Source organism: Diabrotica undecimpunctata, unplaced genomic scaffold, assembly GCF_040954645.1.
Source record: "Diabrotica undecimpunctata isolate CICGRU unplaced genomic scaffold, icDiaUnde3 ctg00000571.1, whole genome shotgun sequence".
Classification (NCBI taxonomy): Eukaryota; Metazoa; Arthropoda; class Insecta; order Coleoptera; family Chrysomelidae; genus Diabrotica; species Diabrotica undecimpunctata.
Window position 1 is genome coordinate 838050 of NW_027311886.1, and position 27514 is coordinate 865563.

Genomic DNA, 27514 nt, shown 5'->3' on the forward strand with positions numbered 1-27514 from the left:
GCAGAGATAAGAATACGGCCGAGGCAAGAAGGCCCTGCCTGTCGTAAGAGAAGAATAATGGGTAGGAGTCGAGAAGTAAAGAGTGTATGTATGTCTGTGCGTGTGTGCGTGCGTGTGTGAGTGTGTGTGTGTGTATGTGTGTGTCAGTGTGTGTGTGTCCGGTCGGCTCACAGAGATGAGAACACGGCTGTGGCAAGAAGGCCCTGCCTGTCGTAAGAGGCGACTAATGGGCAGGAGTCGAGAGGTGAAGAGTGTATGTGTGTGTGTGCGTGTGTGCGTGCGTGTGTGAGTGTGTGTGTGTGTATGTGTGTGTCAGTGTGTGTGTGTCCGGTCGGCTCACAGAGATGAGAACACGGCTGTGGCAAGAAGGCCCTGCCTGTCGTAAGAGGCGACTAATGGGCAGGAGTCGAGAGGTGAAGAGTGTATGTGTGTGTGTGCGTGTGTGCGTATGTGTGCGTGTGTAAGTGTGTGTGTGTATGGGTGTGTGTGTCCGTTCGGCTTGCATAGATAAGAATACGGCCGTGGCAAGAAGGCCATGCTTGCTGTAAGGAGCGACTAATTGGTAGGAGTTGAGAGATAAAAAATGTGTATGTGTGTGTGTGTTTGTTCCTTTGTGTGTGCGTGTGTAAGTGTGTGTGTATGTATGTGTGTGTCCGTTCGGCTCACAGAGATAAGAACTCGGCCGTGGCAAGAAGTTCCTGCCTGTCGTAAGATGCGACTAATGGGTAGGAGTCGAGAGGTGAAGAGTGTATGTGTGTGCGTGTGCGTGTGCGTGTGTGCGTGTGTGTCTGCGTGTGAGCGTGCGTGTGTGTGTGAGTGTGTGTGTATGTCCGTTCGGCTCGCAGAGATAAGAACATGGCTGTAGCAAGAAGGCCCTGCCTCTTGTAAGGGGCGACTAATAGGTAGGAGTCGAGAGGTGAAGAGTGTATGTGTGTGTGCGTGTGTGCGTGTGTGTGAGTATGTGTGTGTGTCCGTTCGGTTTGCAGAAGGAAGAATACGTCCGTGGCAAGAAGTCCCTGAATGTCGTAAGAGGCGACTAATGGGTAGGAGTCGAGAGGTTAAGAGTGTATGTGTGTGCGTGTGTGTGTGCGTGAGTAGGGAGGAAATAGCATAGGAGCAGAGGAGCACGGAGCACCTGCATACACCTGTCCCTAATTTGCATACACCTGCCCTAATTTGCATACAGCTGTCCCTAATTTGCATACACCTGTCCCTAATTTGAATGTGCTCCCTAATTTGCATACACCTGTCCCTAATTTGAGTGTGCTCCCTAATTTGCATACAGCTGTCCTTAATTTGAATGTGCTCCCTAATTTGCATACATCTGTCCATAATTTGCACACAGGTGCTGCTAATTTGCATACAGCTTTGCATGTGCCCGCTAATTTGCGTACACCTCCCACCCTAGATATGTGAACACATGTAAAGGGGTATAAGAAGTCTTGTATTGTGTGTGTTATTTAGTTTTTAACAATGAGTGGTAAAGTGCAGATGTCTAACGTGTTTTTAAGTGAACGTCGATTTTACTTAAACCCATCAAATACCAAATATGTGTCCATCTGTTTAGCCCACGAATTTAACTTTGAACCAAGTGTTATTATCAGTGGATACAAACATGATTGTGTCTTATTCAGTCAAACCGATTGGATCAAATTTTTATCCCATAAAAATGTAATCGATAATTTTATGGCGGGAAATCACCAACAACCAATTAAAGATGGAGATTTGCTGCTAGAATTCATGCAGCTTCCATGCATGTTAGTTGTAAAAATTATCAAAGGTGATTCACAGATCATGTTGGGTGCTAATTCAATAACATCAATATGGAAAATACTACCGCTTCTTAATTACCATTTAGAAACCCTAAAGAAGGAAGAATTTACCAACTCCTTAGAAATATTAAAGCTGGGGGTGGATTCCAATAACCCGATTGAATCCGGGCTTAAGATTATGGAGCCCATTAAGAATATAAATAAGACGACTTATGGTATAGCTTTAGAGTTACTCTATAGATACCCTGGACTATTCAATGGTCAAATTTAACGAAAATGTTCGTATTCACTACGTTGAAGCCAATTGTCCATGCAGAACCAGATACTGGGAATTCATGGTTGCTGACAGAATGAGGTTCCGACGTAGGATAGATGAAACTGCTAAAATTATTAATCCTGTACTAGATATAAGACATAGAAATAAAATACAATCATAAAAAGTTTTTTTATTTGTTTCACTAATATTAGGACAAATTTTGATAAGGAACTTTGTAATATATAGAACAAAAATAAAAAACAATTTTAAAAAATATATTTTAATTTATTACATTGTTTTAATTTATTACATTATTTTTGTTAATCCAAGAATTATGAGAACTATTCATTCCCATCCATTTTACATATACCTTGTTGCCTTTCCTCCTCAACACCTTCTCCACTAAATAAATATCAGGAAACCGGGTTTTTTGTAATTCTTCACTGTAAAAAGCACCTTGAATTTCTTCTTTTCGTGAATCTTCCAACAAATAAGTTACTGGATTGGTTTGCTTAACTTTTCTTATTCTAAAAATCTCATTTGTCCAGTTGGGCAAATAACCCTTAGTAAACAAACTCCTATGTTTTGAAATTCGGACGTAATCACCAACTTTTAATTTATGTTTCCTGGGATCAATGGTTTTAAGGTAATTATAGGCAGTTATATTCCCAGCATTTTTTTCATTGACTTGGCTAGGTGCGAAACCTGTAGTTAAATGTTTAGTATTATTGTATTTTTTTACAATATCAGAAAGATTGGTTACCCATTTATAAGACCCTTGTAAACTAAACTGCTTCCACAACATTGATTTTATGGTTCTTATTACTCTTTCCGCGATACTTGCCTTTAGATTGGAAAATGTACTATAGTGGTTAATATTGTGTGATTTCATAAGAGAGTTAAAATTGGAATTGTAAAATTCAGTTCCCAAATCTGTTTGAAGGTTTTTTGGAAATGTTTTCATTTTATTCAAAATTTTTTCCATTGCTTTTGTTATCTCAATTCCCGTTTTTCGTTTAACAGGTTCTGCCCACACAAATTTGCTAAATGCATTTATAACAACAAGAATATATTGGTATCCCTTATTCACTTTGGCATAAGGAATCATTACGGCTAAATCTGCTTGAACCAAATCATTTAACCCTTTTATGATTACATGTCTTCTTCTATAATTTTTTCTCGCTGGTCTATGTATCTCTTCAATTACTTGACTTTTAGACATTTTTTTCTAAAGGACATTGGATAGTTATATGCACCAATACGTTGGGATGAGTGCCTAATTGAAATGAAATCTTATCACCTTTCTGAAAAGTTTTACCTATTAATTCATGGTATTTATACTGTACAGAATTTAATATTACTGGAGCGTCAAATGCATAATGTTGTATGCTCTCTATTTTTCCATTTACGGAGAAGACATAAGCTGTTCCACCATTTTCAAGAACGTAGTATTCTTTATTCAAATTTAATTTTTTTTCTCCTCTTAGTGTTAAAACGAATTTACTGTAAAATGTAGAAGCGTCGCAAACAAAATATAGTTTACTCGGTCTTGATAAATTTTTACATGATTTTAAAAAATGGTTACCAAATTTACTTACAGGCATTTTGATAATTATATCTACACTTTTGTGTTTATATATCTTTTTCTAAAGGACACTGGAGAATAAAGTCTACAATTATTAAAGGTAAATTAGTTAACTTGAATTGAATTGTATCTCCCTTTTTTATTTGAACACCAACCAATTCATTCAATTTATATGTTTTAGAATTAATTTTAACAAATCCATCGAAATAAAGTACTTTCAAAACGGATTCAATTTTACAACTAAACGGAAATGGAAAAGTGGTCTCCATGTTTTCCAAAATATAATAATTTTTATTAATTTTTAAATTTTCATGTCCTCTTATACGATAAAAACATTTGCTAAAAAAAGTTTCTGGATTAGCTGTAAAATATAAGGGTACCGAAATGTCATCACTACAAGTTTTTGACTCGGATAAAAAGTGAGTTCCGAAACGATTTATTGGCATTATTGTATTATTCCACCTTCTCGAAGTTCTTCAATTATAGATATAATTTCATTCACGTGTCCGTCGTTTCCCGCAGCTTGTGATGCGATTAATAACCTTAATCTATCTATTATTTCATTAAAATTATCAAAGTATTTATACTCTAATGGTTTCCCACTATATTTTCTGAAAAGTGCACCACCCCTTTTTTTATAATGTTTAGCTAAATTTCGGGTAACAGGTCCCTGCGCTAAATTTCCAGGAAGTGAACTTAAACGAACTCTAGATGGTTGTGGTCTCGTTTCCAAAGCTGGTTTAATAATAAAATTATATTTATCCTTTATTTTTGACGGAATACTTTTGATAGGTAAGTCAGGATTATTGTTTCTATATATCGCATTTGTTCTACGTAAAATATCAACATATTCATTAACATCTGTTTTTTTAAACGATACTGGATTCGTTTTAAATAAAAGCTCGTAGAGCCCTGGAGTTCCCTTGTATCTTATATTATTGATAATAAGATCCGCGCCATCAAAATCAATTAGAGAATTTCCAATAGAAAATTTTTCAGTTTCTAAATCATGGTAAACTCCTAAATCATGGTCAAAATTACCTTTTGTGTCTTCAATGTTAGCTTTAATATATTTCTTTGGTAAAGGTGATGTATAATTCTCATAAAATTGATTCATTATATCTGGATTTGTAATCATTTGATTAAATTCTCTAAGCGTATCCTCAAAATACCGATTAATATCCTCATCCGTGGTATTAGTTTGTCCTTCTGACTCAAAAGTTTCTTCTGGTTGTCTTTCCCTTGGAATAATAGATTCATCACCAAAGTTGGTAGGTGTTTTTGATCCCCCAGGAAGTACACTCGTATTTGGAGAAGAAAATGCTAAGCGATAATTGGATTTTCGCATTTTGTAGTCTTTTGGTGTACACAACTTGATTGGTTTATCAAACGAATATTGTGGTTCTTGTTTAATAGACGGAACAGTTTCCAGTTTATGTAAAAGTTCATTAAGTGGTTGTGTAATAGGTTTATAATTTTTTTCTAAAGCAGATTGAGACTGAGCTATGTCATGTTTTAAACTACGATACTTCTTCTTCAACGCTTCTCGTGATAAAAGCAGTTTTCGCGTAACTTTAGGATCCATTGTGTACTAGGAATGTTAGTTTAAAGCCTTATATACCTATCGAACCCATATCGATATCGACCCATTGATTTGGGAGAGTCTTTGTCAATGACAAGAAATCCATATCTGTCTTTCCAGCAGATTGAGCACAAATCTTTAAATTGTTGGAAAGTCATGTCTATATTAACGTGATCGTCAAAAATATGTTTTAAATTTGTAAAGTCTTGTTGGAAAACTACAAGTAAATTAGAATTATCTCTAATTAATTGTTTTGGAATAGCACTGTATGTTTGACATAAATAAAAGCAATCTATATTTTTATGTCTTCCATAACAAAAATACCTTTGTACAATTTTTTGATCACACGATGGAATATCATCAAAAATAACTATTGAATTTTCTTTAATATCATCAGGAGATGGTACATTATTGGGATCATTATATCCTTCAAAGCCAATTTCTTTTATTGGCTCAACCAAGTTTCGCAAATATACATACTTTGGTTGATACAACGACTTGGAATATAAATATATATTCTCAAATCTTAGACCATTTGGATGCTCAATTAAAGACAATAATACATTCGTCTTGCCACAACCACTTGGTCCAACAACTAAAAACCTTCTGTTGCCACCAAAAAGATAACCATGTTTTACATGTTGTTCCTCTGTAACCTCATCATGGTTAGAAATAGGAAGAGAGAGTTTCTGCTTTTCAATCTTCATTAATAAAATGTTTTTAAAACTTTGGGGTATATATAGCCCATCTACTATATATATAAGTGAGACATCATGAAAAAAAAGATTCAAGGGCATATAAAAAGAAAAGGGCGTGGATTATTAAACAAAATTATAAATAAGCTTCCATTAGAACTCCATCTTCCAGGATATTCATATTGTGGACCAGGAACTCGTTTACAACAAAGATTAGAGCGGGGAGATAAGGGAATTAATAAACTAGACGAGGCTTGTAAACACCACGATATTGCATACTCTACAAGTACTGATTTATCAACCAGACACAAGGCGGATCAGATTTTAGAAAACAAAGCTTGGGATATTGTAAAATCTAAAGACACACCGTTTGGACAGAAGGCAGCTGCTTGGTTTGTTACAACAGCTATGAAAGGAAAACGTAAGTTGGGAATGGGTCTAAGACGCAAAAAAGGTGGTTCTCTTCGTAAAAGAATAAATAAGAAAAAAAGGATCATTAAAACACCAAAGAAAGGTGGATTCCTTCCCCTACTTCTCCCACTAATCGGTGCTTTATCTGCTGTTGGGGGCCTTGGTACTACTATTTACAAGACCATTGGAGATGCGAAAGCTAATCGAATTAGTCTTGAAGAACAAAAACGCCATAATCTAGCCATGGAACAGAAAGGCAAAGGATTATATCTAAGACCTTATAAGGGCTATGGATTATACTTGAAGCCTTATTCAAAAAACTAAATCTTCCTCATCATGCTTTAACAAGTACTGATATAATAAAGCATGGTAAAGCTCTTCCTTTGTTTAGAGGTGTGTATATGAGAAATAATATGCCAAAAAAAATTCATAAAAACGAGTGTGGTGTTATAAATTTAGATTCTAATCGAGGAGTCGGAACCCACTGGGTAGCTTATGCAAAATCTAAGTCTAACGTAATTTACTTTGATTCTTATGGAGACTTACCCCCTCCAAAAAGCGTAATAAAGATTTTTTAAGTAATGGCGATGTAAAAATATATTACAATTATGATAAAATCCAAAACGACTCATACAGGTGTGGTCATTACTCCTTAGATTTTCTATACAACTACTATAAATAGCAAACATTGATTGTTTACGTTTTAAAACAATGTCTTTCAACTTTACGCTTACTGGGAACGCTTCAAATCTGAGTTATAGTTTTAATCCTCCGATTTACCTTGAAGATGAATTTGATTACGAAATTGGGGTAACTAGTTTTTATAGTTTTAATAGTATTCCAAATATCGATGAAAACAATAACATTTTTCTCTGGAATATACGAAATGTTACTTATACCTATAAATTACCAAAGGGGTCTTATGAATTAGATGATATTACAAAACTTATAAAAGAAAACATGAAAAAGAGAGATAGTGATGCGACTATAGAAATTACTCCACAGTTATCATCCTCCAAAGTTATAATTAATAGTAATAGAGAAATTTCATTTCTTCCCGCGAATTCTATTGGGAAATTATTTGGATTTAAATCAGGGCTACTAGCAGCAAACCAGATACATATCTCAGACAACCCAGTGGAGATTTGGGGTGCAAACGCATTATGTATTGACTGTAACATAGCATCAGGATCCTATTTAAACGGAAATCCAGTTCACATTATCCATCAGTTCTTCCCAACCGTACCAACTGGGTATAAAATAGTTGAGGTACCCCAAAATATTTTGTATTATCCAGTGAGTATTAAAACAATCTCTAACCTTACAGTAAAAATTATCAACCAAGCAGGTAAACTTGTTGACTTTGGAGGGGAGGAGGTTACTGTAAATCTACATCTTAGAAAACGTATATAATGGTTTTAGTTTTTTCTCGCGAACCAAAAACATATATAAAGAGATTACCTTCTACAAAAATAACTCCATCTCTACCAAAATCATATAAAAGGAGATTACCTTTTAAACAAATAACTCCATCTAATCGTCGCTTTCTTCAATCGTTAGGATTTAAAGTCTTGGTATAATGGAAATTCTTCACGTTACTGGTCAACCTTTTAATGATAACACTATTGAAGATTATCAGTTCCACACTTATCAACCATACATTCCTGGAAAATTGGGATACAATGATGAAATCCGTATTTCAGTACAAGATTTGGATAGTTTGACGTTTCCAGCAAATAGTTTCCTCTATATTGAGGGCAAATTAGCCACACATGACAATAAAACACCAACCAAAATAAAATTTATTAATAATAGTATAGCTTACTTGTTTCGTGAACTACGTTTTGAATTAAATGGGGTAATAATTGACTCAGTACGTGATGTAGGATTAGTATCAAGTATTAAAAACTATCTTAGCCTTAACGAAAATCAAAGCTTGCTATTGGAAAATGCTGGTTGGTTTCCAAAAATGAGTAGAATGGAAAATAATAGTGAAGTCCCTAAAAACAATGTTTTGGTAGATTCAAATGGAAACTTTAATGTGTGTATACCTTTAAGACTATTATCCGGATTCTTTGAAGATTTTAGAAAAATTATTATGAACATGAAACAAGAATTGATACTTATTCGATCAAATGATGATATTGATGCAGTAGTAAGCGAAGATGAGACTGAGCGTCCAAAAATTGACATTACTAAATTATATTGGGAGGTACCACATGTAACTCCTAGTATTCGAGAACAGTTGCGACTAAACAAAATTTCGCATACAAACCAAGAACTACCTATTAAATTTCGAAGTTGGCAAATGATTGAATATCCAGCCCTAAATAACTCTACACGTCACACATGGTCAGTGCGGACTAGTACCAAAATAGAAACTCCACGACACATTGTTGTTGCTTTTCAAAATAACAGAAAATCAAAATTAACAAAAGATATGAGTAAATTTGATCATTGCACTTTAAAGAATATTAAAGTGTTTTTAAATTCTGAGAGGTATCCCTATAATGATCTTCAACTAGATTTTAAGACTAATAGGTTTGCCAAACTATATGAAATGTTTGCCAATTTCCAGGAGAGTTATTATCACATGACCTTAAACCAACCCATATTTAATCCAATTGACTTTAAAACAATTGCTCCACTTATACACATTGACTGCTCTCGTCAAAAAGAAGTAATTCAATCCGGATCTGTTGTGCTTCGTATAGAATTTGAGACAGATGAACCAACAACCTCTGATATCTCAGCCTATTGTCTAATACTTCACGAGAAAGAATTCACATATAACCCTCTAACAAAAATTGTGAAACAATTGTAAAATATTTATATTATACAAAACAGGTGAATGCAAATTAGGGAGCACCTGTATGCAAATTAATGAGCACCTGAAAATTAGGGAGTTTGTTTTAAATAGGGAGCAGCTGTATGCAAAGAGCAGGTACAGGTGTTGTAAAATTGTATCTAATGAGAGACTTCCCGTATGAGGACTGTATAAGGGTCAGGTGCTAATTATGGCATTATATGCGAAACTCTCTCATGCGCATGACTGAAAATTCTTTTAAAAATACAAATTATGCACTACACAAACTCAGTCTGTAATCATGTGCTTAATAGTAGATGTCCAAGGTTTTATTACCGAAAAAAATAAGTTTATCGTGAAAGAGTTTGCAAGTTATGATGGTCAAAAAATTAGTCATTTTTTTTTAAACCACCATATCCGATACGATTATTGGGTCCTGAATATTATAATCAAGCTGTTTGGTTGATGAATAACCATCATGGATTGAACTGGAATCACGGATTTACACCAGTACACCAGTTCCATAATATTATCCAACATTTGACAAGAGGCGTTAATGCTGTTTATGTTAAAGGGCGAGAAAACTCACAGTACATCAAAAAGTATAGTCTATCCCCAGTTTTGGAGTTTGATGAACAACCAGCTCTGCAGAAAATGGAGCCAAGATGTCCATATCATTCAAACAGTGGGAGTGTTTGTGCTTTAAGTAATGTATTTCAACTTTATGATACTTTTATAATGAAATAAATTTTTTTTTTTACATTTTGTTTTATTAATAAAAAACCTTATTAAAAAAATAGTACTTTATTCAATAACTATTACATGTTACAATTTATATTTTGAAGTGCAAGTTTACACAAATGACAACTGGATTGAGCTGGGGCGAATCCTTCTAACTCTGTTCTCCACTCAGGACGATTGAAATGAACGAAACATGGGAGACGAGTTTGAACTTCAAAATCCTGGCAAAATTTTCTGGGTAGTATAGACCATGAACGGAGAAGTTCAATTGGGTCTACAAATTTTCTTACGTAGGCTAGGCTAAAATATTCCAATTCTGTGGTCGTGAACTTGTACAACGGTTTTTTTGGATGCTCTGCCATTATGCGAGACCGGAGGCAACAATCCATCTTTAGTAAATCGGTTAATGTTCTTAAAGACCAAGTCTATCCATTTTTGCTCTTCGTATCTGGAGAGAAAAAATAGTCTTACGTCTGCTTCTGGTTTTGTTGTGTAAACTTTACCACTACGCAAGCGCATCACTCAAACACAGCTTTGAAAACTGTTTAAACATAAGTTGTTTATCTTTGTATTCACTTTTTAACTGGTTAATACGATTATTTATATGATTGATATATCTCTGACTTTTGTAAAATAGAATATCACGTTTTATCCTTTTAATGCGTATACTAAACTGATTAAGCCGTTCACGAAACCTTCTTGAGTCCATACTGTTTAAATTAACGATGGTTCTTCCTTATATCCTTCCTACCCCCATTGACACCGGTTGTAGGTGTGTTGCTCATTACCCCCACTCATAATAATATATTAACACTAGAGTGTACCAAGCAAGGTGTGTAAGACTTTATCAGCTAGCGGGGACTCATTCCTGTTGAAACTTGTTAAGCTAAATCATAAACCAGTTCGTTAGAGTCCCTCACAAAATCTAATTTGTATACTATTAATTATGTGTTCAAGTATAATAAACGAAGGGAACATACCATATAAATATTGTGATAATCTACTTAGCTATAGGAGTGACGAATGGGAAACATTTTCGAGACTTCCTTTTTATATTGTACGACAAAAGCTTTGTCTCGTTTGTCGTAAAATGTCTGGAACTAGACTTATTCGAAGAAACTTAATATTTAAAGGATGGAAATTGGTATTTGAATTTTGTGCATTTTGTAGTGAGACTAGACCTATGGGACTATCTCATCGTTCTGTAGGTTATCGTGAAGGATTATTGGAATCCCCACCACATAAATGGGACTCCCCACGTCCAAAGTTAGATTTACTATAAATAGACGTTAAATTCTAAACAGCTATTATTATGATGGTATCATTAAACTTTATTGTTTTACAAGCAATTGTGGGAAATTTGCTCTTAATTCAAGAACCAATCAATGTTAGAGAAACTTTTGTGTGTTTTGATAGTAATGGTGTACTAAATGACACGTGGCCGTCGAAATGGACAAGAATGAAATCGTATCCGGAAAACAATTTTCTACCAACTTTACAAGCTCAAATAGCTTTGAACAGTACCAAATATAAATTGCGTTTTAGACATTTTAGTGAAAAAATCACTGATTCCGGCTGGTTAGAACTTTATAATGAAAGTCCCAAGGATGAAAAAGGTTTATCTCCAATATTTTATTATATAGCTATATGTTCAACTTTGTTAATAGTTCCTCTGGTAATGGAATTAATTAAAGTTTTAAATAAAAAAATATGTTAATATACAAGTGTTTTATTAATACACAAAAATATACATAGGCTTAATTCTTAAATATAATTACAGATAACAAACAATAATTTATAAGTAGGAGTCATAATAAAAAGGTGCAACTTGGAACAATTCCTCATTGGGGATATTATTTAAGTCATATAATGTAGGAGCATCTATCATTTCATTCGCAAAAAATAAAAGGTCATCTATATTACCTTCATGCTGATTAATTAATAAATGGCCCCAAGCCAAAGTAGAGACATCACCAGGAATAACATATCTTTTATCGTCACGGGATGTTAGTGATACCTTATTTCGCAATTCGGTGTAAACAGTGTGCATTTCTGACCTAAAAAAATACATTTTTCTAAATATTGTTTCTTTGTTTTGTACAACTCTTACGTAATCATTTAAATGTAGTTGGTTTTTAACAACATGTCTGGAAACACCTTTCGCTTTTTTCACAATTGTATCAGCCACAATACAATAAGCTTTAGCTCCAGTACCATAAAATGCTTTAATGGTGGTGTTTGGAAATTCATTTTTCATCTTTCCAAGAATTGACTTTGTCTTGTCTACCCCATGTTGATTATTTTCCGAATAATTAGATGTATCAAAGTAACGTAGATTTTTGTTCATATCATCATAAAAGTTTGGTGTTTGTACTTCTAGAATGAGCGAATCAGTATCTGTATAGAGAAGATTAGCATTATTGTGGTACTTGTTTTTTATATACCCGTAGAAGAAATCATATATAAATGTCTTAGATACATCCAGAATAGAAAAACCAATATATAAAGGTTTATCGTAAATAATTTTGGTTTTATTTAAATGAATTGCAACTAAATTTTCGCTGAATATTGATAATGAGTTAAATTCTGGTTTGGCAATTAAAGATTTTGCTCCAACCCTTCCCTTGCTATTTTCCCACTGAGAAACAAGACGTATATCCTTTCTTTTATCTATTCCTTCCAGGCTTTTGCCGAATATAGCATTGACAAGAAGCTTAAAAAGATCACGCTCAAATTCATTTTTGGCGTTGTTTCGGAGAAAAGTATTCAGATCAATATATTTTTTTAACCAAAGTGATTGGGAGAATTCTAGTATTCTATGCACTCTTTCTAACTTTAATCCGTACTGTATACATTGTTTTAAATTTCTATAATGTATGACATATTTTTTTTTATCGTATAAATTAGGAATCAGTTTTTTGTATTTACTTTTAGGTGGTACTATTGACTCGGGGCAAAATGGTAAGTCGTTATGCTGATCATGCATATTGGGTGGATAATGCAAGTCTACTTCCAACACATACCCCTTTTCACCATCATCATCAATATTAAAAACATTAAATTGGTCAATTTCTTGTTCATTTAACCATCTAAAATTTCCCCAAGGAAGAGGTTGGCTCATGGCGGCACCGTAGAGATTAGTGGCATCTAGATACATTATGTATGTTTCCGGTTTTGTTGGATCGAAATTATTTAAAAATCTGTTGTTTGCAATACCCATACGTTTCGTACAGGTAGCCACGCCTCCTCTGATCCCTTTTTTGAAAAAGTGTACCATATCAACATCCGTTAAAAGCTGAAGCTCGATATCGGTATATTTTAACATAGCATCCCATGTTAGAGATGGTGCTGTAACATAATGTGCAGGATCCAATTTGTACTCTTTGAGACATACCTTTCTAAAATTTTCAAATATGTCAGCTAGTAGAAGTACATCTGATTTTAAATACAGCATTCCATAATCCCCCATAGATTGGCAGTTAAAATGATCCCAGACCTCCTGTGCTCTGTTATAATCTTCTGTAGTTATATGTTCTCCCCTTAAATTATCATAAAATTTTTCTTTAGATGGTAGATGTTTCTCTTCTAATTTGATATAACTATCAATATATGTATATGGAAACACACCTTTACGGCGCATTAAACCGAACTCTTTTTCACCTGGGAAATATTTCCTTATTTCATTGCATTGACTAGACTCTAATGTTTGGCTTAATTTATCTAAAGACTTTGCTAAAAATTTAAATGAATCTACAAACCTCAATTTTAAATAAACATTATGTTTTTTTGAATCATCACTATTGTGTACTAGAACAGATTTTGAAAATGTAATATACTTTTCTTTAGTTTGCGCAATAGCTGATAAATACTCCCCATTAGTTGTTAATTCCTTAATAAACATGTGGCAATCGTAATTTGTTAAATTATGAAATAGAATTGGAATAAAATTAGGTACCTTAAAATTTAAGTTGCAGGAATTGTGTGCTGCACCTCTGTATAATCCTGTAAGATGATCATGATCTTGAACTCTTTTGTCGAACGAGGAAAACGATTCCTGGCAAATGGAGCATTTGATGGCATTCTGAAAATTCTTGTTTTCTTCTCTAGTCAAAGACACCATTGGTTTGATATGCTTTAGATGATTCTGGTATAAATTAATAGCTAAAGCATCTAACTTTTGAACAAACACTTTAGCAGCGTCCTCACCCTGATATGTTTCCAATCTTGATAAACTATCATCAAAAAAACACTTGAGGTAGAAACAAAATGAATAAGGCTGGTGTTCTGCAACTTTGATTGTGTAGGATTGTCCATCTGATGGATCACAATGATGTATTGGCTTAAGAATCGACTCAAAGTCAGCATAAATTACAAACGGGTGTTGGCTTGTCTTTTCAATATTGATAAATTTTAGAATATTGGATGGAAGAGTTTCACCACACTTGTTAACTCTCAATTCACTGGTTGGGAGTATTGTAGAGATGTGTAAACAATCATTTTCTTGGTGATTTTTTAGCTTTTCAAGGGTTGAAAAAGTTTGAAGACACCCATCACAGAAATATTGTTTTCCGTCATATTTTGTCTTTTGAGTTTTTACTAAGCGATACAAGTCTGTTATGAGACAATAATGGCTCTGATTATTGTCACTTATTAATAAAAGATTAACATGTGTAAGTTTACGTTGTTGAGTATAGTGAAGTGGTCCTACAACTTCATATTGCATCTTGTTTTCTTTAAAATATGATAGAAGACCGTAAACGTTAACTGATATATTGTTTAAAATCTCAAACTTGTTAATGTCCTTTAACTTAACCGGGAACCCGATACCATCAAAATTTAGAAGTGTGTCACAAGGAGGATATGACTCTGGTTTTGTTGGATCACCATTAGCAGGAAATATAGCAGCCATCACACAATAAGCAAAACACATGCTATCTTTGTTTTGAATATTTAAAATTGCACCTTTTCTTTTAATCTGCGATGGAAGATTAATATATGCTGATGCAGAAACAGTACTGAATTTGTTAATGTTGACATCTAGGAATAGAATTTCCTGAAGTGCCCAGTTGGAATCTTTCTCCTGGAACTCTGATGCTTGTGTCATTATCGCTTCAGCAAAGTCATCATACATGTCGGATATGTGACTACTCAAAGTGAAGATTTTATTAGATGTATTCATTGACTTAATATCTGACATCTCATTCTCGGGTTTGTAAAACATCGCAAACAGTTCACAGTTAACTTTAAGAGCCGTGTGTTGAAGAAGATAGTCACTAAGAATTTTTATTACTTTTGGTTTAACCTCATTCATGAAGCCGGAATAGGAAATTTTGTTAGATTTACTCATAAATTGGTATGATGCTATTCTATTTTTAAATGCATATGTTAGTTTAGTAACACCATTCTCAAGCACTTCAACACCTATTGGTCTTAGTCTCTTTCTCGGAATCGGGCAAGCGGCGTAACACGAACTAACTTCATGACGTTGTAAATTAGAACCTCGTGTGAAAGTCTTTCCACATTTGTTACAGATAAACACACGCGAGTGACTCTTATTACATACAGTCATATGTCTACGAAGGTTATAAGACCGCGAAAAAGTTTTACCGCACGTACACTGATTCATCTTATATGTTTAAACATCTAGAATGATTCACCCAAGCTTAAATACCCTTTTTACCCCTACTTCTGCGCTATAGCCTCTATGTGGGTGCGCAGATGTTTTGCTTTCCACCTTTCTTTATATAAATAACACAAATGAAAAGCTGCGACTATGTGACCCGTATATTTGCAAATTATATTGTAAGGGCTGATATACGCAGATTGCACCCACAAATTAAAAACAGTTAAATATAAAATAGGCAGCAGTTGTTTAACAGATGTTCTGCTTTCCACATTTCTTTATAAAAATGAGACCCGTATGTATGTAAATTATCATGCGGCGGCAACTGTATGTAAATTACACCTGCAAACTAGTGATGGGTGAATGTAAATCAGGAAGCAGATGTTTGACAGGTAAACGACAGTTGTATGCTAACCCTTTGTGTATGGGGATAGGTTAAAAACACAAGTTCCCCACTTATAATAGATATAGGAGAGGTGCTCCTCGGCTTTATAAAATAAAATAAGACACTTATTCGGTCAGTTAAACTTTTACCATAGCAGAAGAGAAATCATGGAACAAGACGATTTAAGTAGTGAGGCATCAACAATTGATCTTGACGAAATAATTGACAGTGAATTTTTAGAAGTAGATAATTCCGAAATTGACGAAAAAATTGTTAATATTAGTGATATTGATAATAGATGGTTTTTAGTTAATCAACAAAGTTACCCTATATGCGTTACAGAACACTATTACATTTTGGACAATACTCCACTGTGCATATCTTGTTTTTTTAGTGTATTGCAAGGACTACCAAGCGAAGTCCCATCTGCCCATGTGAGCCGCCATGTTAGTGGGAGATATAATGAAATATCTGGACATCATTGCGCTGTGTGTGAAACAAAACTATATTCCGTGGTGTTTATAAACCACTGTCTTCTGTGTAATGCATAGACTATACAATTAAATAGGTACTATACTTGGTTATACAAATATATAAATTTTTAAAAAAGTGTTGTTTTAATTCTTTAAGTTTTATTTAATGAAAATGTCCCATATCTCTGAACCCAAAGCAGTTTTTTATCTTGAAATGTATTGTTTAGTTCCGCAGAGATTTTTTAAAATACTTGCAAAAAATCCAAAAAACTTTGTTTTACTTGTTTTTTTCAAAAAAAACTTTACCAGGAACTTGATATTATCTACCTACTAATACTGTAAAAATTTGGGCCTTTTATCTTCTAAGGATCCAGAGATATTTGATATAAAATGTTAAAAAACACTAAAAAATCCAATTTTCGGACTTTAACTATAATATAAATAAGATCCCAATAACATTTCTTTTAATTTCCAAGTTTGAAAACATTTAATTTTTATCTAAAACCTTTTATTTTTAAAAATTATGACAAATTAAAAAATTTCGTTAAAATCCTGGCCTATTTTATTTGAAATAATCCATGAAGTACGGTATGGTACTGCTGGCGCCATCTTTAATTTCAATGGCGAAACTCTCCAAGATTACATTCAAACGTGAAGGAGAGGTTATCGTTTTAATTTATAGATGGAGCTAAATGACTGAAAAGTGTTCAAATAATAAGTAAACGTCTGTTATTCGTTTCCTGTTCATGACTGCTTCAGTAATAAAAATGGCGGCTGGTTTGTTGATATATTTGAATAAAATCTGTTGTTTTTTCTGTTTGTTTTCGTAAAAAAAATGGTGTGTGTGTGTGTCTGTTTGTGGGTGTTTGTGAAATATCTGAATTATTTAAAATTATGTCAAAAAGTAAGTAATCTACGATTATTATTTCATGTTTAATAACAATCAAAATGGATTTATAGATAGTACTTTGTAATATAATACAAATATTGTATTTGAAATTTGCTTTAAACTATAAGTCAAAACAAAAATTATTTCATGTGTTGGTTTATTTAAAAATTAACAGTATTTTTTATACTTTATACAAAAACATGATTTCGATTGTCAAATTGGCTCAAAGAATTCATGTAAATTTCATAAAAAGTCATTATGTTTCATTTTTTATCAATTTAGACCATGAAACACCCTAAAGTTTTGTATTTTTTTTGAAAACAAAGCAATATTTTACCTTTGTTGATGTACTAACAGCTATAACTTCATATAAAAGACAAACAATTTTTTGTCTTTTATATAAGATTGTAACAGTTAGTACATCAAGGAAGATATGTATTTTTCATGTTTTATCAGTTGACTTTATCAAACAGATAATTTTTAACCTAGGTACTAAGAAAATAAAAGGCAGATTATTGTGTATATTTTTATTTTTTTAGTGACAAACCCAAACAATTCAAGTTAAAAAGTTTTGTATTCTTTTGAAAACAAAATAATATTTTACCTTTGTTGATATACTAACAGCTATAACTTCATATAAAAGACAAAAAGACTTTTAAGGGTACTATGTGTTTTTTTATAAAAACACATAGTACCCTTAAAAGTCTTTTTGTCTTTTATATGGAATTATAACAGTTAATACATCAAGGAAGATATGTAGCTTATATTGTCATTAGATAAATATTAAACTCTATAATAATTAAATTACATTGATTTTTGATTATCGCTTACAAAATAAATCAGTTCAAGTTTAAAAAAGTTTTGTATTCTTTTGAAAACAAAGCAATATTTTATCTTTGTTGATGTACTAACAGCTATAACTTCATATAAAAGACAAAAAGACTTTTAAGGGTACTATGTGTTTTTTTATAAAAACACATAGTACCCTTAAAAGTCTTTTTGTCTTTTATATGGAATTATAACAGTTAATACATCAAGGAAGATATGTAGCTTATATTGTCATTAGATAAATATTAAACTCTATAATAAAAATTACATTGATTGATTAAATTACATTGATTTTTGATTATCACTCACAAAATAAATTTCACTATTAAATTTGAACAAGTCTTGAAATCCTAAGTATTGGTTTTACCTTTTCACTCGCACAATGAATGAATACTTGTTAATAATTTGTTGGATGTAGCAATTTTTTGGTTCAAAATTTGTAAACTTTGCTGAGCCCTCTTTTTTTTCCTGTCATAGCTGGATAATTTTTTTAAAATAATATCCCTTTGGTTTTTATAGTCACTTAAAAATTTTTCATTTGCACTTACAAATTCTGTTAACACTTTTTTAAAATCATGATCGGAAGTTACTACCGTTTTATCAATACCATCGTAGTCCGTTGTCGCATTAAGCGCACTTCCTTCCTCTATTGACCCGTTTAATTCACTCATTGACACTTTTAAAACTTGTTCATCTTCGGAAGCACTATCTTCAGATATATTATCATATCTTGAATCCATTATTGATTGGCCTGGTGTGGATGAACAGGAAACCTTCTGCTGGAATTCTTTAAATCCTAAGGGACAATGGTTTTCCATATCGCCTTCAACAAACTCTATGCTTGAGTTAACACTATCCTCCAAATGAGGAGATTTTAGCAATTGCGTAATAATTTTCCCCGATTTTTTTCCATTAATCTTCTTCTTCTTCAAGTGCCATCTTCGTTCCGAAGGTTGGCGATCATCAGGGCTATACGTATTTTCGAAACTGCTGACCGAAACAATTCGTTGCTGCTACAGCTATACCATTCCCGTAGATTCTTTAGCCAGGAGTTTCGTCTTCTTCCTATGGACCTTTTTCCTGCTATTTTTCCTTGCATAATTATTCGAAGCAGTTCATATCTTTCGCCTCTTGTAATGTGTCCCAAGTATTGCAGTTTTCGTTTTTTGATCGTAAATATGACTTCCTTTTCTTTATTCATTCTTCTCAAGACCTCGACATTTGTGACTCTCTCGGTCCATGATATTCTCAGGATTCTGCGATACATCCACAGTTCAAATGCCTCTAATTTTTTGGTATCAATCTTTTTCAATGTCCATGACTCCATTCCGTAGAACAGCACAGAAAGTACGTAACATCTCATCAGGCGAAGTTTCATTTCAAGGCTCAAATCTCTTCCGCAGAACACTCTCTTCATTTTAGTGAATATGGATCTGGCTTTTTCTATTCTTATTTTGATTTCTGCTGAGCTATCGTTGTCTTCATTTATAAAAGTGCCTAAATATTTGTATTTGCTAACTCGATCGATAATTTCATTGTGTAAATATAAATTTTGGACATTTTGTGTTGATTTCGATATTACCATAAATTTAGTTTTCTTTATGTTCAAAGATAGTCCATATTCTTCGCTGCAGTCTGCTATCTTATTCACCAATGTCTGTAGCTCTTCAAGTGTTTCTGCGATCAGAACGGTGTCGTCGGCAAATCTCAGATTGTTTAATCTAACACCATTTATTTTAATACCTACGGATTGCTCAGAAAGTGTTCTATTCATTACGTCTTCGGAATAGAGATTAAACAGGGTTGGTGACAGTATACACCCTTGTCTCACACCTCGCTTTATTTCAATTTCTTCAGTGGTATTATTCTTTACTCTCACTACTGCTTTCTGATTGTAGTACATATTTGCTATTAGTCGGATGATTCCATTAATAGGAACACTAAACTTGGATACTTTCATTTTGGTTTTTTCACAGAAAACTAAAACTTTTTAACTTAAATTGTTTGGGTTTGTCACTAAAAAATAATCATATAATGGAGCAAGTATTGGTTTTATAGGATCCTAATCCCTCTCACAGTCCTATACCCCTCTCTGAATTGCTATGTAGTGGTGTAACCAATGAAAAATAAACCTTATTTCTTAGACCCAACCCACTCCCTACTTACCTCTTACTAAAGGTAATTTCTACAAACATAATTTTTAATAATTTTCTTTGTGTCTCAATACCTGCTACCCACATCAATTAAATCTTGAAGAACCTCACCTGTGTAGTGCTACCAGCAGTTTATTAACTTAATTTCAGGCCTCTTTCAAGCAGCTACATATGTACCCATATAAAACTACAAAATACTAATTGAAAGAAAAAGGGTATTTCATTTATTGCAGACTGCAAAGTTTATGCATTCAGTACCCCTATCCAACTACACAATACTAATTGAAAGAAAAGGTGTTACTTTATTTATTGCTTGTTGTACAATTTATCTATAAGTACCTCTATATACCTATTCACTTAAAGACAAGATGCTAGTTGCATCTGTGCATATATTACTACAATTAATTCTCTTTGTATCCACATTCATTGCTACCAACATAAGTAGTTAATTTGCTAACTTCTTTATTTATATGTACCCATATAACATACTAATTAAAGAAAAAGGTGCCACTTTAATTATTGCAGGCTGCAAAATTTATACTACCCATATAACAAAATATTACTTAAAAGACAAGATTCATTTATTGGAAGTTGCAACTGTACCAGTACACAATATTAATTGAAAACAAATGTCCCTACACCTTGAGACCCATCTGAACAAGTACAAAGTGTTTAAAAAATTAACATGTGTTGTTATAGCTATATAGTGACCAAATTCTTTGTTTAAAATACAGTAAATATTAGTGGAAAGAATAAAATAAAAAATGTTTTTTTATGAATGCATTTTTTATAAATTAATGATTTTTGGCTGTTTATTCTTGAAACTTTATAAAACAGATAGGAGGCTTTTCGGCAATACTATATTTGTGGTCTAAAATTTATGTAGTAAATTAATACAAACAGTATTAATTGTGATTAAAATTTTTCCTAAATTTAAATCTGTCTCAAAATTAGTGAAAGGAGTAGTATAAATAAAAATGTTTAATGAATGTATTTTATTTTTCTGTTTTATATTTAGTACATGATTAATATTTTAGCGGTTTTTTCTATTCTAAGTCGGAAGCTTACTCGGCCAAAGCAACAAATTCCCAGTACCTGGTTCTACATGGACAATTTTCTTCAACGTAGTGGATACGGACATTTTCGTTAAAGTTGACCATTAAATAGTCCTTGATATCTTTATAACAAAATAGCTGCATACATGGACTTTAAGGATATGAATGTTTTCCTGCTTATCTATAAATTAATTTCAGGGGCTTGGGTTATTTAAGTATTATTTTTGATGCTTTAAGTATATTGAAAAAAAATATTTCTCTGTTTTACTACTAGTAAAAATTAATAATTTTTGAGTAGGTTTCTTGAAACTTTATGTCTTATATCTTTAAGGACTTTATCATTTAGTAATCCTGGATATTTATAAACTAGTGTCATTAGTCATTAGCCTACCATCAGTTGATTTTATTATTTTGAAACTTGATTCAATTGGAATTGTTTTACTTTGAGTTGGCTAACTTTTAACACCAGGTTATATTTAAGATGACAGGCTCATGCAAATTAGGGAGCATGACCCCTGGTAGGGCAAATTAGGGATAGCTGTATGCAAATTAGGGACAGGTGTATGCAAATTAGGGAGCACATTCAAATTTGGGACAGGTGTATGCAAATTAGGGAGCACATTCAAATTAGGGACAGGTGTATGCAAATTAGGGAGCACATGCAAATTAGGGCAGGTGTATGCAAATTAGGGAGCACATGCAAATTAGGGCAGGTGTATGCAAATTAGGGCAGGTGTATGCAAATTAGGGACAGGTTTATGCAAATTAGGGCAGGTGTATGCAGGTGCTCCGTGCTCCTCTGCTCCTACGCTATTTCCTCCCTACCTTGCGTGTGTGAGTATGTGTGTGTGTCCGTTCGGCTTGCAGAGATAAGAACACGGCCGAGGCAAGAAGGCCCTGCCTGTCCTAAGAGGCGACTAATAGGTAGGAGTCGAGAGGTGGAGAGTGTGTGCGTGTGCGTGTGCGTGTGCGTGTGTGCGTCTGTGTGTCTGCGAGTGAGCGTGCGTGTGTGTGTGAGTGTGTGTGTATGTCCGTTCGGCTCGCAGAGATAAGAACATGGCTGTAGCAAGAAGGCCCTGCCTGTTGTAAGGGGCGACTAATGGGTAGGAGTCGAGAGGTGAAGAATGTATGTGTGTGTGTGTGTGCCTGTGTGCGTGTAAGTGTGTGTGTGTGCGGTCGGCTCGCAGAGATAAGAACACGGCCGTGGCAAGAAGGCCCTGCCTGTCGTAAGAGGCGACTAATGGGTAGGAGTCGAGAGGTGAAGAATGTATGTGTGTGTGTGTGTGCCTGTGTGCGTGTGTGTGCGTGTGTGAGTGTTTGTGTATGTGTGTATGTCCGTTTGGCTTGCAGAGATAAGAATACAGCCGAGGCAAGAAGGCCCTGCCTATCGTAAGAGGCTACTAATTGGTAGGAGTCGAGAGGTGAAGAGTGTACGTGTGTGTGCGTGTGTGCGTGTGTGTGTGCGTGTGTAAGTATGTGTGTGTGTCGGTTCGGCTTGCAGAGATAAGAGCACGGCCGAGACAAGAAGGCCCTGCCTGTCGTAAGAGGCGACTAATAGGTAGGAGTCGAGAGGTGGAGAGTGTGTGCGTGTGCGTGTGCGTGTGTGCGTGTGTGTGTCTTCGTGTGAGCGTGCGTGTGTGTGTGTGAGTGTGTGTGTATGTCCGTTCGGCTCGCAGAGATAAGAATAAGTCCGTGGCAAGAAGTCCCTGAATGTCGTAAGAGGCGACTAATGGGTAGGAGTCGAGAGGTTAAGAGTGTATGTGTGTGTGTGTGTGAGTGTGTGTGTGTCCGTTCGGCCTGCAGAGATAAGAATACGTCCGGGGCAAGAAGGCCCTGCCTGTCTTAAGAGGCGACTAATGGATAGGAGTCGAGAGGTGGAGAGTGTGTGCGTGTGCGTGTACGTGTGCGTTTGCGTGTGCGTGTGTGCGTGTGTGCCTGTGTGCGTGTAAGTGTGTGTGTATGTGTGTGTGAGTGTGTGTGTGTGCGGTCGGCTCGCAGAGATAAGAACACGGCCGTGGCAAGAAGGCCCTGCCTGTCGTAAGAGGCGACTAATGCTTAGGAGTCGAGAGGTGAAGAGTGTATGTGTGTGTGTGTGCCTGTGTGCGTGTGTGTGCGTGTGTGAGTGTGTGTGTATGTGTGTGTGTCCGTTTGGCTGCAGAGATAAGAATACGGCCGAGGCAAGAAGGATCTGCCTCTTGTAAGGGGCGACTAATTAGTAGGAGTCGGGAGGTGATGAGTGCATGTGTGTGTGTGTGCGTGTGTGTGTGCGTGTGTGAGTATGTGTGTGTGTTAGTTCGGCTTGCAGAGATAAGAATACGTCCGTGGCAAGAAGGCCCTGCCTGTCTTAAGAAGCGACTAATGGATAGGAGTCGAGAGGTGGAGAGTGTGTGCGTGTGCGTGTGCGTGTGCGTTTGCGTGTGCGTGTATGCGTGTGTGCCTGTATGCGTGTAAGTGTGTGTGTATGTGTGTGTGTGAGTGTGTGTGTGTGTGCGGTCGGCTCGCAGAGATAAGAACACGGCCGTGGCAAGAAGGCCCTGCCTGTCGTAAGAGGCGACTAATGGGTAGGAGTCGAGAGGTGAAGAGTGTATGTGTGTATGTGTGTGCCTGTGTGCGTGTGTGTGCGTGTGTGAGTGTGTGTGTATGTGTGTGTGTCCGTTTGGCTGCAGAGATAAGAATACGGCCGAGGCAAGAATGATCTGCCTCTTGTAAGGGGCGACTAATAAGTAGGAGTCGGGAGGTGAAGAGTGTATGTGTGTGTGCGTGTGTGCGTGTGTGTGTGCGTGTGTGAGTATGTGTGTGTGTTAGTGCGGCTTGCAGAAATAAGAACACGACCGAGGCAAGAAGGCCCTGCCTATCGTAAGAGGCGACTAATAGGTAGGAGTCGAGAGGTGAAGAGTGTATGTGTGTGTGTGCGTGTGCGTGTGTGTGTGCGTGTGTGAGTATGTGTGTGTGTACGATCGGCTTGCAGAGATAAGAACACGGCTGAGGCAAGAAGGCCCTGCCTGTCGTAAGAGGCGACTAATAGGTAGGAGTCGAGAGGTGAAGAGTGTATGTGTGTGTGTGCCTGTGTGCGTGTGTGTGTGTGTGCGTGTGTGAGTATGTGTGTGTGTCCGTTCGGCTTGCAGAGATAAGAACACGGCCGTGGCAAGAAGGCCCTGCCTTTCGTAAGAGGCGACTAATGGGTAGGAGTCGAGAGGTGAAGAGTGTATTTTTGTGTGTGTGTGTGTGTGTGCGTGCGTGTGTGTGTCAGTGTGTGTGTCCGTTCGGCTCACAGAGATAAGGACTCGGCCGTGGCAAGAAGTTCCTGCCTGTCGTAGGAGGCGACTAATGGGTAGGAGTCGACAGGTGAAGAGTTTATGTGTGTGTATGTGTGTGCGTGTGTGTGTGCGTGTGTGAGTATGTGTGTGTGTAACGATGCTCTGATCATTTAACAGTTCGAACCGTGGGAGTGTCAATATTTGCGCATCCGCTTCTACAACCTGACGGCGTAGTGGGATTCAAACGGCTATTTAAGGCGTGTGAATAGCGGAATTAGACAGTCTTGTAGCTAGCGCTCTAGGCTCCCTGACTCGCCGGTGTAGTGAACCAGCGAGCCATTCTGGACAGAGATAGTTCCGTATTGAGGATCATACTCTGTCCCTAACCAAGCGGAACCCATCGGTATTGCGTATTGAGCATTACCGTGGATCTGCACAGAACCAACCGGGACAGAGATTTCCGTATTGAGGATCATACTCTGTCCTTAGCCAAGCGGAACCCGTCGGCATTGTGTATTGAACATTGCCGCGGGTCTGCACAGCTAAATATTTTGTTTGCGAGCACATTCGGAGCTTTCGCTGAATTGAAGCGAAAGCGAATATATTAGTAGTACTAATTAATTTCTTTTCTTTTATAGACGTTTGCCGGGGAATTCATTCATCGCGGGACCCAGACGGAAACGTAGAATTCATTTTGTTTTTGTTTTATAAGTATACAACGTAGAATTCCTTTTTTTAATTTTTATTTATTGTATATACTAAATTAATAGATTTATTTTTATTTCAAACCTGTGTTTTACTGAGTCTGTCGCCCCGAAAGAGCTACCCATCACATGTGTTAGTTCGGCTTGCAGAAATAAGAACACGACCGAGGCAAGAAGGCCCTGCCTATCGTAAGAGGCGACTTATAGGTAGGAGTCGAGAGGTGAAGAGTGTATGTGTGTGTGCGTGTGTGTGTGAGTGTGTGAGTATGTGTGTGTGTCCGTTCGGCTTGCAGAGATAAGAACACGGCCGAGGCAAGAAGGCCCTGCCTGTCGTAAGAGGCGACTAATAGGTAGGAGTCGAGAGGTGGAGAGTGTGTGAGTGTGCGTGTGAGTGTGTGCGTGTGTGTGTCTGGGTGTGAGCGTGCGTGTGTGTGTGAGTGTGTGAGTATGTGTGTGTCCGTTCGGCTTGCAGAGATAAGAATACGTCCGTGGCAAGAAGTCCCTGAATATCGTAAGAGGCGACTAATGGGTAGGAGTCGAGAGGTTAAGAGTGTATGTGTGTGTGTGTGTGTGTGAGTGTGTGTGTGTCCGTTCGGCCCGCAGAGATAAGAATACGTCCGTGGCAAGAAGGCCCTGCCTGTCTTAAGAGGCGACTAATGGATAGAAGTCGAGAGGTGGAGAGTGTGTGCGTGTGCGTGTGCGTGTGCGTGTGCATGTGTGCTTGTGTGCCTGTGTGCGTGTAAGTGTGTATGTATGTGTGTGTGTGAGTGTGTGTGTGTGCGGTCGGCTCGCAGAGATAGGAACACGGCCGTGGCAAGGAAGCCCTGCCTGTCGTAAGAGGCGATTAATGGGTAGGAGTTGAGAGGTGAAGAGTGTATGTGTGTGTGTGTGCCTGTATGCGTGTGTGTGCGTGTGTGAGTGTGTGTGTATGTGTGTGTGTCCGTTTGGCTTGCAGAGATAAGAATACGGCCGAGGCAAGAAGGATCTGCCTCTTGTAAGGGGCGACTAATAAGTAGGAGTTGAGAGGTGAAGAGTGTATGTGTGTGTGTGTGCCTGTATGCGTGTGTGTGCGTGTGTGAGTGTGTGTGTATGTGTGTGTATCCGTTTGGCTTGCAGAGATAAGAATACGGCCGAGGCAAGAAGGATCTGCCTCTTGTAAGGGGCGACTAATAAGTAGGAGTCGGGAGGTGAAGAGTGTATGTGTGTGTGTGCGTGTGTGCGTGTGTGTGTGCGTGTGTGAGTATGTGTGTGTGTTAGTTTGGCTTGCAGAAATAAGAACACGGCCGAGGCAAAAAGGCCCTGCCTATCGTAAGAGGCGACTAATAGATAGGAGTCGAGAGGTGAAGAGTGTATGTGTGTGTGTGCGTGTGTGCGTGTGTGTGTGCGTGTGTGAGTATGTGTGTGTGTCCGTTCGGCTTGCAGAGATAAGAACACGGCCGAGGCAAGAAGGCCCTGCCTGTCGTAAGAGGTGACTAATAGGTAGGAGTCGAGAGGTGAAGAATGTATGTGTGTGTGTGAGTGTATGAGTGTGTGAGTGTGTGCGTGCGTGTGTGCGTGTGTGTGTGTGAGTGTGTGTGTGTCCGTTCGGCTCGCATAGATAAGCAAACAGCCGTGGCAAGAAGGCCATGCAAATCGTACCGGGCGACTAATGGGTAGGAGTCGAGAGGTGAAGAGTGGGCGACTAATAAGTAGGGTCGAGAGGTGAAGAGTGTATGTGTGTGTGTGCGTGTGTGCGTGTGTGTGCGTGTGTAAGTATGAATGTGTGTTAGTTCAGCTTGCAGAGATAAGAACACGACCGAGGCAAGAAGGCCCTGCCTGTCTTAGGAGGCGACTAATGGATAGGAGTCGAGAGGTGGAGAATGTGTGCGTGTCCGTGTGCGTGTGCGTGTGCATGTGTGCGTGTGTGCCTGTGTGCGTGTAAGTGTGTGTGTATGTGTGTGTGTGAGTGTGTGTATGTGCGGTCGGCTCGCAGAGATAAGAACACGGCCGAGGCAAGAAGGCCCTGCCTGTCGTAAGAGGCGACTAATAGGTAGGAGTCGAGAGGTGAAGAATGTATGTGTGTGTGCGTGTGTGCGTGTTTGTGTGTGTGTGAGTGTATGTGTGTGTGCGTGTGTGCGTGCGTGTGTGTGTGTGTGTGTTTGTGAGTGTGTGTGTGTGTATGTGTGTGTGTCCCTTCGGCTTGCAGAGATAAGCAAACAGCCGTGGCAAGAAGGCCATGCAAATCGTACCGGGCGACTAATGGGTAGGAGTCGAGAGGTGAAGAGTGGGCGACTAATAAGTAGGAGTCGAGAGGTGAAGA

At 36.7% G+C, this 27514-nt stretch overlaps 2 protein-coding genes across 2 annotated transcripts; one reads left to right on the forward strand and one right to left on the reverse strand.

Moving 5' to 3' along the window:
- Positions 1-7880: 7880 nt before the first annotated feature.
- On the forward strand, positions 7881-9125 carry LOC140431143 (uncharacterized). The gene has a single exon (XM_072519055.1). The coding sequence runs from the start codon at positions 7881-7883 to the stop codon at positions 9123-9125; it is 1245 nt and encodes a 414-aa protein (XP_072375156.1).
- A 2518-nt stretch (positions 9126-11643) lies between these two features.
- LOC140431144 (uncharacterized) lies at positions 11644-15417 on the reverse strand. Its single transcript, XM_072519056.1, has one exon. The coding sequence runs from the start codon at positions 15415-15417 to the stop codon at positions 11644-11646; it is 3774 nt and encodes a 1257-aa protein (XP_072375157.1).
- Positions 15418-27514: the final 12097 nt, after the last annotated feature.

What these genes read in the sequence shown, in the direction of transcription:
- LOC140431143 (XM_072519055.1), top strand. Translation starts at nt 7,881, where the DNA reads ATGGAAATTCTTCACGTTACTGGTCAACCTTTTAATGATAACACTATT.
- LOC140431144 (XM_072519056.1), bottom strand. Translation starts at nt 15,417, where the DNA reads ATGACTGTATGTAATAAGAGTCACTCGCGTGTGTTTATCTGTAACAAA.